The sequence below is a fragment of the Heteronotia binoei genome, chromosome 10 (assembly GCF_032191835.1).
Source record: "Heteronotia binoei isolate CCM8104 ecotype False Entrance Well chromosome 10, APGP_CSIRO_Hbin_v1, whole genome shotgun sequence".
NCBI classification, from domain to species: Eukaryota; Metazoa; Chordata; class Lepidosauria; order Squamata; family Gekkonidae; genus Heteronotia; species Heteronotia binoei.
Window position 1 is genome coordinate 16,470,773 of NC_083232.1, and position 19,200 is coordinate 16,489,972.

Below are 19,200 nucleotides of genomic sequence, written 5' to 3' on the forward strand. Positions count from 1 at the left end.
AGCGATGGACCCTTTATTATAGGATTGTTCAGGCACGACCAAAGAGCCCGCTGAACTGAGAAGACAGCCTCGCTCCATGTGAAGCCTTTATTACAACTGGTGCTGCAGAGGTCTCGTGTGTGCCGTGTCTTGTCTTTAAAGCTACTCAGGTTTCTTTGCCAGCTGCACCCCACTTCTTGGATAAGAAAGTTATGGACAGTCATTTCATACTTTGAGCACACCGAGATTCAATTAGCTACAAAGGGTCTCTGAAGACTATCTGGAAACTTTTAACCGGCGCAGAATGCGACAAGGTCTGGTACTTCTACTCGAGAACACATTTCACCATTTGTTAAAAAGCTGCACTGGCAGATGATTTGTTTCCAACCAGAATTCAAAATGCTGGTCCTGGGGCAGAGGCTCCTTCTCCATATAAGCCTGCCCAGACATTAAGGCCAAATCAGAGGCCCCGTTGAGAGCAGCACCATTTCCTGAAGGGGCCACCAGGGACGAGAACTGGCTGCTGAACTCCATTCCTGCCATCTCATGCCTGGCTCCTCTGCTGTCCAGTTTTGGCTTATCCGGTAAAAACAACTGTACTTTGCCAGACTTTTAATGATCAGTTTTAGGTTTTATAATTGTATTTATTGGAAATTTTTTTGTCTCACTCTTTCCTGCATGAGGGGCTCAGGGTGGCTCACAACAATTAAAAATACAGATAAAACAATAAAAGTATTTTTATAAATCTCATCTTCTCCTGAGCTTCTACACAGTGAAATATCTCTCTCTCTCTCTCCCTCTCTGGTATTCAGCCAATAAAGATCAATGACAAAACACAGATGTTCTGATTTTTCATGCAACAAAATAAATTCTCAATTGTATTTTAATGCATCTCTCTATACATCATAACACCATCAAAAAAATGACCATTGGTATTGAAAGAAGTGAGCAGTGACTCACAAAACCTTATCCCCTCCCACAAATTTTGTTAGTCTTTAAGGAACTACTATTGTGCACTCTTCTACCGCTACATACATACTACCCATCTTGGTCAATGATCACTGCTAAAAACTAATAGACAGAGTGTCAAGAGAAACCAATAATTACAAATACATCAGAATACCCACGCTAAAGAAACGCCACTATTCCTATAAGACTTTTTAAAAGCATTTCTTAGTTAATTCTGTTTGTTTTTAGAATATTTGAGGGGCCACAATAAAGAGAAAATACATAGTTAAAAGAATCAACAGCTCCAATATTCCAGAATCATCTTCCACTGAAACAAACCAGTTCTCCGACCCACGTTTTTTAATAAATGCAAAACTAGTTGGCTTCCTACGAATCAGTCATTTTAAATAGGGTTGCCAGCCTCCAGGTGGTAGCTGGAGATCTGAGATTACAGTAAATCGCCAGGCAACAGATTGGTCCACCCAGGAGAAAATGGCTGCTTTGGGAGGGGAGCTCTATGGCATAATACCCCTCTGAAGCCCCTCCCCTCCCCAAACCCCGCCTTCCTCAGGCTCCAAGCCCAGGTACTTCCCAATCCTAGTAACTGAAAACTACTGCATTTAAGACCATAATATAAAAATCACATAAAACCACAGGACATACAGTAGTTACTCAAATGCAAGAGTAGGTAGTTACCAAGGTATAACATAAAAAAGAGGACACCTTACATTTGCATATGAGCTAACTATGTCCATTAATATTTTTAATATGTCCAAAATATTTAAGGGCGTCCTGTTCCCTTTAGTAAATATAGACTTCTGGTGATCTCTACTGGGGCTTGGATGTTTCAGGGAGGTAGCTTGATATTTCCTGCCTCTGCATCCCGGCCTGGTATTCCTTGGAGGTCTCCAATCCAAGGACTTGCCAGGATTCACTCTGCTTGGCTTCCAAGATCTGACGAGATCAGGCACTTCCAGAGGCATCCAGGTGGCTGCTGTTGACCACAGAACTCTGGACTACAGACATTCTAATCTGAACTCTAACCAGACAATTCTTGTGTTTCCATTAGCCTAAACAATAGTGTATGATCTCAAAGAAGCAAAATAAATACAAAGGATTGGATCCAGATTTAATGGGCAATTAGTACTGATTATCTCTTCCCACTGCAGACTGCCCTCATGTTTTCCCTTAAGGTCCTCTTTCCTTTCAGGGTAGCTTTTTGTTGAGATAAGTGGACTGCAGTAGGGAGGAGAGGCAAGAAAGTTCCATCCCACTGATGGAAAATTTAGTCTGGATCTAATCCATTTATACATACATCACTCTTCCCCCCACTCCCCCAGATCTTTTACATCGAACTTTAGCCACCCCATGTTCAGTGTTCCCTCTAAGCTGAGTTAGAGTGAGCTAGCTCAGAGTTTTTTAGCCTCCAACTCACACATTTTTGTCTTAGCTCAGGAAGGATGACCCCATAGCACAATAATTTATGCAGTAGCTCACAACTTTAATTCCAGTAGCTCACAACTTTAATGTCAATAGCTCACTAAGTAGAATTTTTGTTTACAAGACCCTACAGCTTAGAAGGAACATTGCCCATGTTATACATGGGCAGAATCTGAAACTGTGATAAGACCTAATTAGATTGGCTAGGAGAAGGAAATAAAATGTGCTCCAGCAAGACAGGATCAGTTGCTGGAACTAGGTAGTCAAACACGAGAGGGGGTACGTGTTCAGATTCATACTTCTTCACTTCTGGTTTTATGTGGTGATCCTTGGAGGATGTCAACGCCCTCAATACCCCATCTAGAGTATGCTGAAAAGAGTTATGTGTAACTAATGCCCTTTAAAAAAAAAAAGGGGGGGGGTTCACTTTTAGACATTGGCCTTTTAATAAAGAATCAACACAAAGCATTTGTATTTATGTTGTATAAATGAATGTTCAACACTCTTGAGAATCCGGATGATAATAAAAATAACGTGCTTACCATGCTGCCTTCAGCCAGGTCCCGTTTTCCCACAAATTTGCTGTCCTCGGTGCTCTCTTCTGACTGGAAGCTGCTTTTTGATTTCTGATTGAGAAGAGAGGCAGATTTTTTGTTCTTCAGCAGGTGCTTGAGGAGTTCGTTCCCCGACTCGCCTTTTGCTGCAGGGATGCTGGTGGGTTGCACCTGACCCTCTGGCAAAGGGGCAGCCAGTCCTGAAGCTGTATCCTCTTCCTCTTTAATGCCACTTTGATTCTCCATCTTAGGCTCAGCTTGACTAGGGAATTGATCAGCTGCTGTCTTTTCCTGTCTAATTTCCTGACTGCTCCCAGAAGCATCTGCCTTGACCTTGTCTGTCTCTGGCTTCACGCTTGATTGCTCGGGCAATTTGTTTTGTGGCAAATCGCTACTGGAGAGCTGACCTTTCGGTTCCGAGGAAGACTGACTCTCTGCAGCATTCGGTGTTGATGAGCCTGGCAGCTCCTCGGCCTTTGCCTCCCCCGGATGGCGCGAAAGTTCACCGGGCGTGCTGACTGTCGGGGTGGGGACAGAATCGGAAACAACCGGTGTTGAAGGTGCCGTTATATCCGAGTGTGGTGTCGACGGGGTATTTATTGATTCCGCATCGTCCTCTTTTTTCTTTTTTCTTGTTCTTTTCTTTTTGCCTTTCTCCTCCGGAATGATGTCTGAATACAACTGAATGAGAGACTGACTCACTCCGGGACAGTTGGTTCCAAGGGACAGGCCGGCGTCCTGACTGCAGGGGGAACCGGTGACGGCTACAGGAGAAGCTGCAGGCAAACTAGGGGCCAGCAGGGGCCTACCTGGGTACTGACCGAAGCCAGTCCCGGAGACACTTCCGTGGGATTGTTTAACAGAATGGAAAGTGGGACTTCCATCTGGGACGGGGGGTGGATCAGGTCCAAAAGGGGAAGAGCCCACAGCTTGTTGCTCGCTGCAGAGTAGGAAGCTGGGTGCGGATGCACTGTTCAATGGCCCTTGCTGCAAAATGGATCCTATTTGTTGCTGTGGAGACTGCTGAAGGGGCCGTGGAGGTTGTATGAAATCGCACGGCAGGTCAGGATTGAAGAAGGATACTTGGGACAAGGAAGGCCTAGCATTCAAGTCTGAGCCCATGGAGCCATGTTGCTCCATTCCCATTCTCTGCTGCAGAGCTCTTTGCCGATCCACCTCCTGCATCAGCTGAATCCTCTGCCTCTCCTGCTGCTCTCTCAAGCGCTCCTTCCGTTCCCGCTCCTGGAAGCTTTCGCTGAACGGGTTGTTGTCATCGAACTCGACACGAGGCGGGGGCCCTGACTGCACGCTCGCCCCGGGAGCTGACACGGAAGCGGGCGTCACAGGATTCAAGGGCAACTGTGTCAGTGGGGCCTGCAGCCTTGGTGCGTTGGGGGGGATGTGGGTTGGTGCAGCATTGGGAGGCTGCCACCCAGGTAAGCTTGCCACCCGAGGTTGGTTGGGTTGCCCAGGAACACCAGCGGTGTGCTGCTGATGCTGAAGCTGTTGTGGTACCATCGGGAAGCTTTGCTGACCCACTGCGGGTGGGGATCCTCCCGGGACCATCGGGGGCTGGGAAGGCATGCCGGGTATCACGGCGTGAGGGCCCATGCCACACTGTTGCTGCTTTATTCGGTACTCTTCAATGAGTTCTGCGTGCTCCTTTTGTTGCTTTCGTATCTGCAATGTAAAATTGGCATTAAGAAATATTTTATAGGGGCATTGCTTTCTATTCCTCAAGCTGCAGACGTATGAAAAAAAATCAACAGGAAAAAAACATATTTAACCAAAACACTTTAGTCTTCTTTAACCTTTCATCTAGCTGAAAAGCTGGGGGACATTTGTTTTTACGGTATGCATAAATCTTTGTTATTTGTAATATATAATATATGTAAAAATGTCCAATGCCTTTGCACCATAATTTGGATTTTACACCCTATGCATTTTGTTTCATTCACTACTTCTGTCGTTTTTAAAAACCACTGCTGTTGCAATACAATCTAATTAGCAACAATAGAATTCACCAGCTTTCTGCCAAGCCTACAACCCCCCACCCCTTACCTGTTCCAGCTGCTTTTGAACCATACTCTGCTGCTCCGTAACATGCTTAAGCTGCTCTGCGTCTTCCTCTGGGAATTCTCGGCCAGCTTTTTTCGCAGTACGCTGTTTTGCAGAGAGCGCTTTTTTTGATTTTCTGTGTGCTCCAATTTGGTCTTCAAGGAATTTCTGCTGCATTTGAAGTAACTGCTGTGTCTCTTGCAGCCATTCCTCATATTGCTTTCTATGTGAATCATCTGGGGCGAGGGCAGAAATCAAACAATATTTTTAATGATTCAAATTGTAAAAAAAAGAAAAGGTTATTTTATTTTTTAAGATGTGCAGCTCTTTTGTTCCAAAGACCTAAAATAAACACCTTTCCAAGTAACATTTTGAAGATTTCAAACCGCTTCTCCCAACCATAATTTCCAGAAAACATATTCTCCCTTTCAAAGGACTCCTATAGCATTAACCAGGGCTTTTTCTGAGTAGGAATGCGCAGGAATGCAGTTAGGCTGGCTTGGTGTCGGGGGGGGGGTGGCCTAATATGCAAATGAGCTCCTGCTGGGCTTTTTCCACACAAAAAATCCCTGGCATTCACATTTGTTTTTGTAATAGAGTTGAACTTAAAAAAGCTAAAAAGAAAGAATGTAGAATATCACTCATGTTTTCACAAAATCTCTTATTTAAGACAGCCCTGGTAACCACCCCCCCTTCAGGAGGAGGAGGAAGAGGTTGGATTTATACCCCGCTCTTCACTCAGAGCGGCTTACAATCTCATTTCCTTTCCCCTCCTCACAACAGACCCCCTGTGGTATAGGAGGGCTGTGAGAGCTGTGAGAGAACTGCTCTTGAGAGAACAGATCAGAGAACTTGTGACTGACCCAAAGCCACATACGCAGCTGCAGGAGGAGTGGGGAATCAAACCTGGTTCTCCTAGATTAGAGTCCATGCTCCTAACTACTGCACTGAAGTTTGATCAAGGGTCAGTGCCACCATCTTGAAACTGACAATTAAGTTACAAAGGCCTTTTTTGCTTTAAAACAAGAAAAAACCCTGTATGTATGTACAACAAATTGAATGTGGGGGAGGGGAATTTCCTGTGGGTGCGGGCATGTAGGTGTGTGTGGGGGTAGGTATTTGTGAATTTCTTGCATTGTGCAGGGCGATGGACTATATGATCCTGGAGGCCCTTCTGATTCTACGAATGCTTAAGATATGGAAGTGAAAGTCTGACATAGATAACAACTAATAAAATAAGCCCTAAATATATTCTCAGGGGGAAAAACAACTTTTGAACAAAAATAAAAATCTTTTCAGAGCTATTTAAACAACTGGAATATTAGGATTCAGGGGTACAACTTATTTAAAAGGGACAGGCAAATGAGAAAGGGAGGAGGCATAGCAGTATATGTGAAGGAGGTATATACTTGTGAGGAAATATGAGAACCGGAGCATGGCAGCTCAGTTGAGAGTCTCTGGGTAAAAATAAAAGAAGTAAAAAATAACAGTGATATTATTGTGGGGGTCTGCTATAGACCACCAAGTCAGGCAGAGGACTTGGATGAGATACTTCTACAGCAGATTGCAAAGTTTTCCAAGAGAAGGGATACAGTGATCATGGGAGATTTCAATTACCCGGATATCTGTTGGAAGTCCAACTCTGCTAAAAATGAAAAATCAAATAGATTTCTGACTCGTCTTGCTGACAACTTCCTTTTCCAGAAAGTGAAGAAGGAAACAAGGGGATCTGCTATCTTGGATTTGATTCTCACCAACAAGGAAGAATTGATTGAAGAAGTGGAAATAGTGGGCACCCTGGGCAGTAGTGACCATGTGATTTTGGAATTTACAGTCTTAGGGAAGGGAAAAGCTATATAGGTAGTCAGACTTATAGGTTAGACTTCATAAGGATAAACTTAGAACTATGCTGGGTAAAATCCCATGGTCAGAAATACTTAGGAGGAAGTGCGTTCAGGAGGGGTGGGAGTTTCTTAAAAGCGAAATACTGAAAGCGCAATTACAGACAATTCCTATGAGAAGAAGAAGAAGATTTGGATTTATATCCAGCCCTATACTCTGAATCTCAGAGTCTCAGAGCGGTCACAATCTCCTCTACCTTCCCCCTCACCACAACAAACACTCTGTGAGGTAGGTGGGGCTGAGAGTTCTTTTATAGCAGCTACCCTTTCAAGGACAGCTTCTATGAAAGCTATGGCTGACCCAAGGCCATCTCAGCAGGTGCAAGTGGAGGAGTGGGGAATCAAACCCGGTCCTCTCAGATAAGAGTCCACACACTTAACCACTACACCAAACTGGAAAAAGCCTAAAGAAGCCGAAGTGGCTCCATAAACAGTTCTTTAAAGACTTGAGAAATAAAAAAACTCCTTTAGGAATTGGAAGGAGGGCCTTATAACAAAGGATGAATATAAACAAATCACCAGTGCTTGTAGAGAAAAAGTTAGGAAAGCTAAAGCTCAGTATGAGCTTCGGCTGGCCAAAGATGCTAAAAACAACAAAAAAGGGTTCTTTTCTTATGTTCAGAGTAAAAAAAAGAGCAAGGACATGGTAGGTCCATTGCGAGGGCAAGAAAGTGAAATTGTAACGGGTATTGAAGAGAGGGCGGGACTGCTCAATTCCTACTTTTCCTCAGTCTTCTCTTCTGAGGGAAATGGTGCTCAACATGGCAAAAACAGAACATATAAGGAGGGTATGAAGTTCCAACCTAGGATCAACATAGGGGTAGTACATAAACACCTAGTTTCTTTAAATGAAACTAAGTCCTCAGGGTCAGGTGAATTGCATCCAAGGGTTCTAAAAGAGCTTGCAGATGTAATTTCTGAGCCTCTGGCTATTATTTTTGAGAATTCTTGGAGAACAGGAGAGGTGCCGGAAAACTGGAGGTGGGCGAATGTTGTCCCCATCTTCAAGAAGGGGAAAAAAGATGATCCGGGTAGCTACCAACCCGTCAGCGTGATGTCTATACCTGGAAAAGTTTTAGAACAAATCATCAAACAGTTGGTCCTGGAACATTTAGAAAGAATGGATGTGATTACTAAGAGCCAGCATGGTTTTCTCAAGAACAAGTCATGTCAGACTAACCTGATCTCTTTTTTTGAGAAAGTGACTACCTTGCTGGATTTAAAAAATCAAGACAAAACTCTGAAGAACAGCTTCTTAATCATTTATAAAGTTCCTCATCAAAGGCTCCTTAGTAAGCTCGAGAGTCATGGAGTAAAAGGACAGGTCCTCTTGTGGATCAAAAACTGGCTAATTAATAGGAAGCAGAGAGTGAGTATAAATGGGCAGTCTTCGTAGTGGAAGATGGTAAGCAGTGGGGTGCCGCAGGGCTCAGTACTGGGTCCCATGCTCTTTAACTTGTTCATTAATGATTTGGAGTTGGGAGTAAGCAGTGAAGTGGCCAAGTTTGCAGATGACACTAAATTGTTCAGGGTGGTGAGAACCAGAGAGGATTGTGAGGCACTCCAAAGGGATCTGTTGAGGCTGGGTGAGTGGGCGTCAATGTGGCAGATGAGGTTCAATGTGACCAAGTGCAAAGCAATGCACATTGGGGTCAAGAATCCCAGCTACAAATACAAATTGATGGGTTGTGAACTGGCAGAGACTGACCAAGAGAGAGATCTTGGGGACATGGTAAACTCACTGAAAATGTCAAGATAGTGTGCGATTACATTAAAAAAGGCCAACGCTGTGCTGGGAATTATGAGGAAGGGAACTGAAAACAAATCACCAGGGATCATAATACCCCTGTATAAATCGATGGTGCGGTCTCATTTGAAGTACTGTGTGCAATTCTGGTCACCGCACCTCAAAAAGGATATTATAGCATTGGAAAAAGTGCAGAAAAGGGCAACTAGAATGATTAAAGGTTTGGAACACTTTTCCTATGAAGAAAGGTTAAAACGCTTGGGGCTCTTTAGCTTGGAGAAACGTCGACTGAGGGGTGACATGATAGAGGTGTACAACATTATGCATGGGATGGAGAAAGTAGAGAAAGAAGTCCTTTTCTCCCTTTCTCACAATACAAGAACTCGTGGGCATTCAATGAAATTGCTGAGCAGTCAGGTTAAAACGGATAAAAGGAGGTACTTCTTCACCCAAAGGGTGATGAACATGTGGAATTCACTGCCACAGGAGGTGGTGGTGGCAGCTACAAGCATAGCCAGCTTCAAGAGGGGATTGGATACAAATATGGAGCAGAGGTCCATCAGTGGCTATTAGCCACAGTGTGTGTGTGTATTTTGGCCACTGTGTGATACAGAGTGTTGGACTGGATGGGCCATTGGCCTGATCCAACATGGCTTCTCTTATTTTCTGGATCAGGGGAATGCTGTAGACATCGTTTATCTTGATTTCAGTAAGGCTTTTAATAAGGTTCCACATACTATCCTTGTTGACAAGTTGGTAAAATGTGGTTTGGATCCTGTTACTGTTAGGTGGATCCGTAACTGGTTGACAGATTGCACCCAAAGAGTGCTTGTGAATGGTTCCTCATCCTCTTGGAGAGGAGTGACAAGTGGAGTGTCTCAAGGATCTGTCCTGGGATCTGTTTTGTTCAACATCTTTATCAATGATTTGGATGAAGGAATAGAGGGAATGCTTATTAAATTTGCAGATGATACTAAATTGGGAGGGGTTGCAAACACAGAAGAAGACAGAAACAGGATACAGGATGACCTTGACAGGCTAGAAAACTGGGCTAAAACCAATAAAATGAATTTTAAAAGGGATAAATGTAAAGTTCTGCATTTAGGTAGGAAAAATCCAATGCATGGTTATAGGATGGGGAGACTTGCCTTAGCAGTAGTATGTGTGAAAAGATTCTAAGGGTCTTAGTGGATCATACACTGAACATAAGTCAACAGTGTGATGCGGTGGCTAAAAAGGCAAATGCAACTTTGGGCTGTATCAACAGAAATATAGTGTCCAGATCACATGATGTGATGGTATCGTTTTACTCTGCTCTAGTAAGACCTCACCTGGAGTATTGTGTTCAGTTTTGGGCACCACATTTTAAGAAGGATATAGACAAGCTGGAGCCGGTCCAGAGGAGGGCGACGAAGATGATGAGGGGCCTGGAGACCGAGTCCTATGAGGAAAGGCTGAAGGAGCTGGGCATGTTTAGCCTGGAGAGGAGGCGGCTGAGAGGTGATATGATCACCATCTTCAAGTATTTGAAGGGCTGTCATATAGAGGATGGTGTGGAATTGTTTTCTGTGGCCCCGGAAGGTAGGGCCAGAACCAATGGGTTGAAATTAAATCAAATGAGTTTCTGGCTCAACATTAGGAAGAACTTCCTGACCGTTAGAGCGATTCCTGAGTGGAACAGGCTTCCTCAGGAGGTGGTGGGCTCTCCTTCCTTGGAGGTTTTTAAACAGAAGCTAAATGGCCATCTGACAGCAATGAAGATCCTGTGAATTTAGGGGGAGGCGTTTGAGAGTTTCCTGCACTGTGCAGGTGTTGGACTAGATGACCCTAGAGGTTCCTTCCAACTCTAAGATTCTATGATTCTTATTTGATAACTTTGTTTCTTAATTTCTCATATACCAGATCTGTAAAATTTTGAACCATGTTGGAACACTTCAAATCTCTCTCTTTCAATTTAAACTGTATATGATGATGCCACAGAATTATTTTTTCTTGTATTACGTTATGTTTCATCTGTCATTTTTCCCCTGTGGTGTGCTGGGTTTTAGAAACTTATTATGAACTGGTTCAGAATGTCTTTGTTATTTCATGTGAATTTTGGTCTAATTTAGAAGTACATGTGAGAGAATTAGTGGAGCTTCAGATAGACATGAATAAAAGTTACACATACTTTGAAAAATAAAATATGCATGGAGAAGTTTTTGAGAATCAAGCCAGAATAAATCGCACAGAATCAATTTAACAGTGATATACTTACTTATAAAACCAGGACCAAAATTTGGAGGGTTTGGTCTAGACATCTGAGGTGTTAGGTTTCCATCCTTAGAAGAAAAAAACAAACAATGCTAGAACGTAGTAACATAAATCCATTAAGCATTTGCCCTGGTAAAAAGAGTAGCAGTCTGCAAAAAAGTGAGTTTTCTACATTTGGATACATCACTTCTCATCTGAGAAGCTGCTGTTCGAACTGGATTATGGTTGCACATGAAGAACTCAAGTCCCATCCTTTAGAAGCTGCTGCTTCACCTCACCTCAAAATAGACAACCACTGCTCATCATAGGCAGCACTTGAAGATCTACAGAAATTCAGGCCAGTATTTTTATCCAGTTTACCCAATGAATACATGAATTAATTGGACCCAGGTTCACCCATCATCCCATCTACTAATCTGCACTGACTCGCAGATTATGATTCCATTTGAGAAAAATTAAGCAATTTTACTGAGAAATTTAGACAAGATTACATTACCTGTGTAATTGCTTGCTGTACTAGATTCTGGCCTTCACCACTTTGTGTTCCTGGAACCGACTGACTCATAAAGGCAAATCTACCAATATGTAATAGAAAACCAAGATTTTGACTTATTTTACAACTTGCATTTCAGATATAAAATAAGCAAGACCAGTCTGATGTCTCCTAGCGCTCCTCCTCATCCCCTCCATTATAAGACTCTCTTTTTCATTTCCTCTTAAAGTTGCTCTTGGGGATATCCCCACTCAGTAATCTTAAGAGAGCATGACAGGATATTATCGTGCCTCCATTTTGTTGGCACTAGTCTCTACTTCTTGGCCTGTGACCTCCCCACCTGTTTTGCCAAGCTCAGAAAGAAAGTGCAGGAACAAAGAAGGGAAGTGGGAGGCAGGAAAAGGCCATATTACATGATTGATCTGATGATGATGATGATGATGATAATGATGATGATATTGGATTAAAATATCCCACCCTCCACTCCAAATCCCAGAGTCTCAGAGAGGCTCACAATCTCCTTTACCTTCCTCCCCCACAACAGACACCCTGTGAGGTGGGTGGGGCTGAGAGGACTCTCACAGCAGCTGCCCTTTCAAGGACAACCTCTGCCAGAGCTATGGCTGATCCAAGGCCATTCCAGCAGGTGCAAGTGGAGGAGTAGGGAATCAAACCCGGTTCTCCCAGGTAAGAGACCGCACACTTAACCACTACACCAAACTGGCACTGGATTTGTAGCTGTGAACATTTACTTATTTATATTTGTCAAAGCATTTATATTCCACCTTTCCCTATGGTTCAAGGTGGCTTACAATAATAGTTAAAAACATTTTCAAAATCAGAAATTAAACAGTCCCCCAAATCTATCCCCCACGCCCCTTAAAAGATGCCTCCCATCCAACTCTCCCCGCAAAAGCCCTGGCAAACAGGCAGGGGATGTTGTGCCACCTAAAGATCTCCAAGAAGGGCTGGTTTACCGAATGTGGACAGTCCAGAAAGTTAAAGCAGAAAGACAGAAACAGATCCAGTCAAGATCTGCTGGCTATACTGCCAACCATTTTGATCGGTTCATCTTGCCTAACAAAAGGGTGCTGGCAGCTCCACAATGTAACTTAATCCTGAAACTGATATTTTTCTTGTCTCTGCCCTACTCTCCATATCTGGAAAGCATTCTGACATAAAAGCCCCTCCTAGTTAGGTCTTCTCTCCACCCCCAGAACCTTGACCCTTCCTTAGTGCGGGGAAGTTCTCAAGAGCCCAGGAAAGTCAATGCTGCCTCCTCCTCCACTAACTAATCTACAAGCTTCGCCTGAGATCTCCGCAGCTCCCTCCCCGCCGCCAAGAAAATCAGGTTCTATGATTCCCTGTCCCCTAGTATCAGTTATTTTTGCTCTTCTCTTACCTGTTCATGACCATTGGAGGCATTCCCATATTGTTCTGTGCCATGACTTTATTAATCCCTTTAAGGGCCACCATTTTCGCTTTCATTATAGGATCAGTGATTGCATCAAAATCTATGGAACAAGATTTCAAGAGAAAAAATATTTTACTTATACAAAGCTGCCAGCATACAAACCCCTATTTGCACAAATCAACTAACCCAATGAGAACTATAACCTTTAAAAAGTATTACAACTATTGCCAAAGAAAAACTGTGCCACAAGTCTTCTGATTTTTCAGACCACTTCAGCGATAACAGTTCTCTAAGAGAGATGAGAACGGGATTCGCATTACAGTAAGGCAAGGCTAATTATCAGATCAATGGTGGGATGCCGACTGGCATCAAAGCAAAGCGAAGTTCTGCTGGGAACTGTAGTTCTAAGGGGCCAGCTCCCCCGTAATGGATGGCCTGAGCCATTGCCAACACTGTGATATCCCATTCCCAAGGAGAATAACCATACTGCTGCTTGAAAACAGATCTGGAGAGATGGTGCCTGATAATGGAGCATGTCGAGTGCTTCTTTGATGTCCATTTGCATCAAGGCTTTCAATCTCTCCATCCCTGTGCTGGGGAGCTTCTCTGAAGTGCTTCTTACTGGATTTTAGCGTAGCTCGTCTCACTTTCTCTCTCAACTGCCGGCTCAGCCTGCATCCAGAAATCCGCAGGTTTGCTTCAGTCAAGTAAATCCAGAATTTACAGTAAACTGAAACGGAGTAATTATTCCCCTCCTTAAAGCGGGGGAACCCTTTCTGTTAAGAATATAGTGAATCTAAAATTTAACCCAAGATTTATATTCTGCCCGTCTATGGAGCAGGCAGGTTCATTTGAGCCTTGAACAAAGTGGGTGCCTCAAAACACCATGTCTACATATGATCTAGCAAATATGGGAATGAGATACGTAAGCGGAGATGTAAAAAAATTCATGATGGTGAGAAGTGGGAAGAGAGGCAGACTTGCTCCTGCCTTCTCCCCCCCCCCCCAAACAGCACCTGCCCCATCTGCCTTCTCCTTACACAGCACTTCTCTTCCTTCTTTTTCCAGTGGCAGCAACAAAGACAGAAGCAGCAATGGTAGACATCCTAATTTGTGTTAATAGTATTTGCTTCAGGGCTGGGGATTTGCTGAGTCTGCAGACCACAACTACCATCCAAAGGCCCGTGCAGAGAAAGCAATGCTCATTCATCCACTGGGGAGAGTTACCAAGTGTGACCCTTCAAACATTTTCAGCAAGGGCCAGAGATCTTTCTCCTGCCCTGTCCTAATTTTCATTCCCCATTTTCTCCATACAAACAGGATACAGATACACATACCTCGGATTCAGCAGGAGCTCACAAGAGCGCAGCTCCTGAACCTTTCTGACGGTTCTCCCTCCTCCTCCCCACCTTGTCCACTGAATAGGAGGTGCAGCTGCATAACAATCCCTGGATGAGTTCCACCACCTATTTCTCTACAAAACAAACCCTGTAGATACTACAACTGACAGACATCTGCTGGTTTCTGTGCATATCAGACAACAAGTAGCTATAGTGCTATAAGGGGAACTGGAAGCAAAACGTACCGATGTTGGGGAAAAATGGTTCTGAGCGCTGGCGGATCATGGCCTGCATCTGTCGCTGCTGCTGCTGCTCTTGCCTTTCTTGATCCAACAAATCCTGCAGCAGAAGAGGCTGTTCCTCTAGCAGAAGAGGCCTCTCTCGGTTTTGCTGCTGGCCTAATGTTTGAGGGAGCATCATCGGCTGAGAAGAAGGCAACCCACTGGGACCGGGACGATTCACGACAGGCACTGTCTGATTACCGGGATGCCCCGCCTCCAAGTTATGGTTAACCGGCTGGCCAGAGATGAAGCCTGGATTCACCGCTGTCCCTTGAGGGAAATTATGGCTTATCTGTGGAACCATGTTCACATTAGGAGGTAATGTATTTTCCATGGTCTGACCAGCAGGTGTCCTTAAAGTCTGTGGAATACCTGAAACAGGGTTGGCTTGTGCTGCTGGCAAAGAGTGAGGTGGAGAGTTCAGGGGCCTGACATCGGAGTTTTCTGAACTCTCGTTAGCTAGCAAACTTGTAAGAACTGGAGTCGATCCAGAAATATTGCAAGGGCTTGTTATGCTTTGAGCAGGTGGTGGAGCGGAACCCTGAACGGCACCTGGATTAGACACAGTGGTTTCCTCGTTAGTACTTGCTTTGTCTGGTAGCTCCACATTACAAAGGACCGTGGACTTTTTCTCACCATCTGGTAATTCTGTTTCAGTGGGAAGTGGAGTGCTTGAGGACGCCGTATTCCCATCACTTTTTTCATTCTCAGGTTTAGCTTCCTCTAATGTATCTGGAGACAGCACTTCTGTTTTAATCTCAGTGACCTCAACAGGTTTTTTCTGAAGGGCGAGCAAGTCTGCAGAAATGGCAGCTTTATTATCTTGAGACTTCGGCGGAGCATCGTCTGCTTTGCCCTGTAGATCATCTATAGGGACGCTGAGATCCAGTTCCTCATTAAACATACTTTTTTTGTCACCCAGATCAAGTTCTGGATCCGTGTAAGCAATTATGTCAAATTCTCCTGACCTCAGGAGGTCATCAAGGTGGCGGTCGTTAGTTTCAAGATTAGCTAAGGTGTCTAGCTCATCTCCTTTCCCATCCTCTGGGTCTAGATTTAGGTTTTCAAGGTCTTCATCAACTAAATCCTTCACCTCCACACCATCGAGGTCTTTGACATCTAAATCTTTCACAGAGGGATCATCAGGATCGAGCTTTTCTTCTAACCCATCGGTGTGCTGGGTGGGAATCTGTAAACCCTTTGTTGCCTCAGCAGATGTGGATGCCGGCAAAGGAGCTCCTGAAAAAGCCTCATCAACTGGTGGGTGATTCAAAGGGCACATTACTAGCACGGAATTGGGATTCACAGCACCTTGCTGAGATGCTGGTAAAGGTTCTAAGCTTGCTGAAACGTGCAATGGGTTGTTCAAGCCTTGAGGGTTGTGTCTTGCTGGATCCAACTGTCTTAAGCCCGGGCAGTCCTGCCGAGGTAAAAACCCTGGACGTTGCTGGTGCTGGGGAGCTGGGCTTATACCAGTAGCTGATGAGGAATTAAACGGAAGCCTTGGTCTGCCTTCAGGTGCTCTGTGACACAGCTCAATAAATGCCTGGCCCATTATATTGTGTTGTTGAACCTGAATACCTTGTGGTGGAAAATGCTGAGACAGTCCGATAGGGTTACCCATTTGTGGCTTGTTGGGTAGCCTAGGCATATCTATAGACATGGATCTTCTTAGCTGTGGTGGAACTCCAGAGCGTTGCATTTGTTGGGGAGGACCAAGGAAACGTTCTTGACATGGTGGAGGACCACGACCACCTCCAGAAAAACCAAATCTGGAAAACAGCAAAAAGAGGCTTGCTTCTGGATGACTTGGTCTATTGTAATGTATTTAACATTGTAATAATGGTTGCCTATTTTGGAAGTGGAATATTAGATCGGATGGACTTTGCATGTGTCAATCAGATCTTGCGTTCATATTTTGGTGAGCGCAAAATCAGGACCAAAACAGTGGACTGATTTAAATAAGTAAGAAAAAGTAACAGCCAACATTATGTAGTGCTTAGAGTGGAAGTGTCAAACGCATGGCCTGCACAGGACTTTAAACCTGCAGTTCTTTTCCCTCCCTTCCCCAACCTGTCCTCACCTTTTGAAGCTCTTGGCTGCCAAAGTTTGGCAGGAAGATCTCCTGGGCTTGCAAAGCTGCAAAGAAAATGCCAAATGCATTTTCCATTAACGTCTCTAGGCCCAGAAAGACTACTCTGGAACCATTTCTAGCCAAAGAAACTGCTCTGGGACTGGAATGACAGCCCCCAGAGTGGAATGAGGGTCTCTAGCAACAAAATTACAGGGCACAGAGTGAAATGACAGCCCCTGGGAGTAGCAGCGGTGTTCTGGGAATGGAATTTCATTCTGAGGGCCCTCATTCAATTCCCAGTACAGTTCTGCTACTTGCAGGGACCATCATTCCACTCTAGGGGCTGTCATTCCAGTCCCAGAGTAGTCCATCTGGGCCCAGAGACCTTAATGGAAAATCCATTTTGCATTTTCTTTGCAACTTTGTCTGTGCTGCAAAGTATTTCAATGGAGTGGAGTTCAATAGTTTCACATTCCAGTGTTTGTATGCTAGCTGAAGGTGTTGCTTGCTGAAGTTGTCTCCTTGAAAATAAACAGTTGATGTTTCAAGCCAGCTTGTCTCTGCTGAATGCACCTGAGAATGGGTGCCTGAGTGAGTACTCTAACCTGGAAACTCACAGCCAAAGGGAGACATTACACTGGAGAGCCACTACCACTCTGAGTAGAGGCGGGGAGGGGGAGAGAAGCTTGCAATGCCCAGCCATTTCATGTTTTCCTAGGCTCAGAGCATTTTATATTTTAGTTTATATTTTTAGTTTCTGCTGTGATCCTTGTGCTTTTTCATGATGTTTTATTTTAAAAACTACATTGCCAAATCCTTCTATTCCCTCACCTTTCCATTTAGGCAGGTATCTTTTAAGGGTGGGGGAAAGGTTTGGGAGGTGTCAGTTATCAAAGACTGTTAGATAAACTATCACAAGGGTTTTAAGCGTGTTTGTACTTTAATTAAAAAAAAAAACCTTTCATTGTATTTATCTATATCCTTTATAAAGTTGTTATCTCTGCTACCTGGCATTACATTTTATAGCACCCATGGCATGACCCAACAAAGTCCCATTTATGTCAGATCTGGCCCTCGCAACAAATAACTTCAGCACCCCTGGGTTACAGCATCACTCTAGGATCTAAGAGTCCCAGGTTCAAATCCCCACTTTGCCATGGAATCTTGCTGCGTGACCTTGGGACAGTCGCATATTCTCAGCCTAACCTGCCTCACAGAATTGTTGTTCACGATGAAGAAGATAAATATTCTAACCCATTTTGAGTTTCCACTGGGGAGAAAAGCTGGGTATAAAGGAAAGGAAAGGAAAGGTCCCCTGTGCAAGCACCAGTCATTTCCGACCCTGAGGTGATGTTGCTTTCCCAAAGTTTTCATGGCAGACTTTTTACGGGGTGGTTTGCCATTGCCTTTCCAGTCATCTACACTTTCCCCCCAGCAAGCTGGGTACTCATTTTACCGACTTCGGAAGGATGGAAGGCTGAGTCAACCTCGAGCCGGCTACCTGAAAACCCAGCTTCCACTGGGTATCGAACTCAGGTTGTGAGCACAGCTTAGGACGGCAGTACTGCAGCGTTAACACTGCGCCACGGGGCTCTATAAATGAAAAGTGCTGATTAAATAAAGCTTACAACCTTCTCATTTATGTATTCCCTGAACTGTATACAAATTGGCTGCTGTAACAAAAACCTTTTGCAATCAAATTCAACCTTCAATACTGCCTGAGAACATAATCCAATGTATCTGCTCGCGACTTTTGTTTTGTAGAATCTATCTACTTACGGAGCAAGTTTGAAATGAAGGCTATCTGCTTGAATCTCTCCCTGACACATGGCAAGGATACTAAGCAAGACCTTTTACTTGGAGACGTGCTCAGAACTTTTCAGAAGCAAAAACTAGTAGTTACCTGGCAGAATAGTATCATTGCATGATAGGGAAAGTTGACATTCAAGCTGTTCAGTTGACAGCTAGAAGCTTCACAATTTGAACAAAAGTGATAGATGTCCTATGGTGTCATATTTATAATGCGTGAGGTCATATACAAAAACTTGTTTTAACCAGTTCCATTTGATGGAAGAAATTAGATTAGTTTTAATAGACCCTATAATTGACATTAAAGGGTTTAAAATAACTTTTAAAAATTATCAAAATATTGTCACACATTTCATTAATGACAACAAGTGTCAATGAATATGCAATTTTACTGCAATAATTCTGGTTTGACAAAATCATGCTGAAAATGCCAGAACCACCTTGATTTTTAAAACTCATTACTTTAGTAAATTTTACTTTATGACTGGATGATCAAGAAGCATACCTGATTCCATGAGGCCTCACTCCCATGCCACCCAGATCTCCTGGAAACTGGGGTCTATTAAATTGTCCATCAACAGCAAACCCCGGGAACCTTAAGCCCCCAGGTGGGACCATGGATGACCTAACATTGCCAGGGTAGGGTGGAGGAGGCCGGTTGAAAACCTGGCTCAGGTTTTCTTGCTGCCATTGCTGAACAGGAGCTGCATGAGGTGTTGTGACAGGCTGCTGTGGTGTTTTTTCTTGACGCGCCGCGTTCTTCTTTTGTTGCTGCTGCTGCAGAATGATTTCACGTAATTTCTGGCGCTGGCATGGCACGAAAATAATTGATTTTGTTAGTTAAGTTTATTGATATTACAGTTCTTAGACCATATACATAAAAACACTTACAGATATATAACAGATAAG

General features: G+C 43.9%; 1 protein-coding gene across 6 annotated transcripts in view; it reads right to left on the minus strand.

The window, feature by feature from the left end:
• Positions 1-19,200, minus strand: part of KMT2C (lysine methyltransferase 2C) — a 247,842-nt gene that overhangs the window by 23,385 nt on the left and 205,257 nt on the right. For all 6 annotated transcript variants that reach the window (XM_060248021.1, XM_060248022.1, XM_060248025.1 and 3 more), the window contains 7 exons: positions 18,797-19,098; positions 14,373-16,180; positions 12,776-12,887; positions 11,377-11,455; positions 10,885-10,948; positions 4,983-5,215; positions 2,910-4,601 (listed from right to left, as the gene is read on the minus strand). In XM_060248021.1, the coding sequence (XP_060104004.1) occupies positions 2,910-4,601; positions 4,983-5,215; positions 10,885-10,948; positions 11,377-11,455; positions 12,776-12,887; positions 14,373-16,180; positions 18,797-19,098 (4,290 nt within the window). The remainder of the gene's footprint in view (positions 1-2,909; positions 4,602-4,982; positions 5,216-10,884; positions 10,949-11,376; positions 11,456-12,775; positions 12,888-14,372; positions 16,181-18,796; positions 19,099-19,200) is intronic.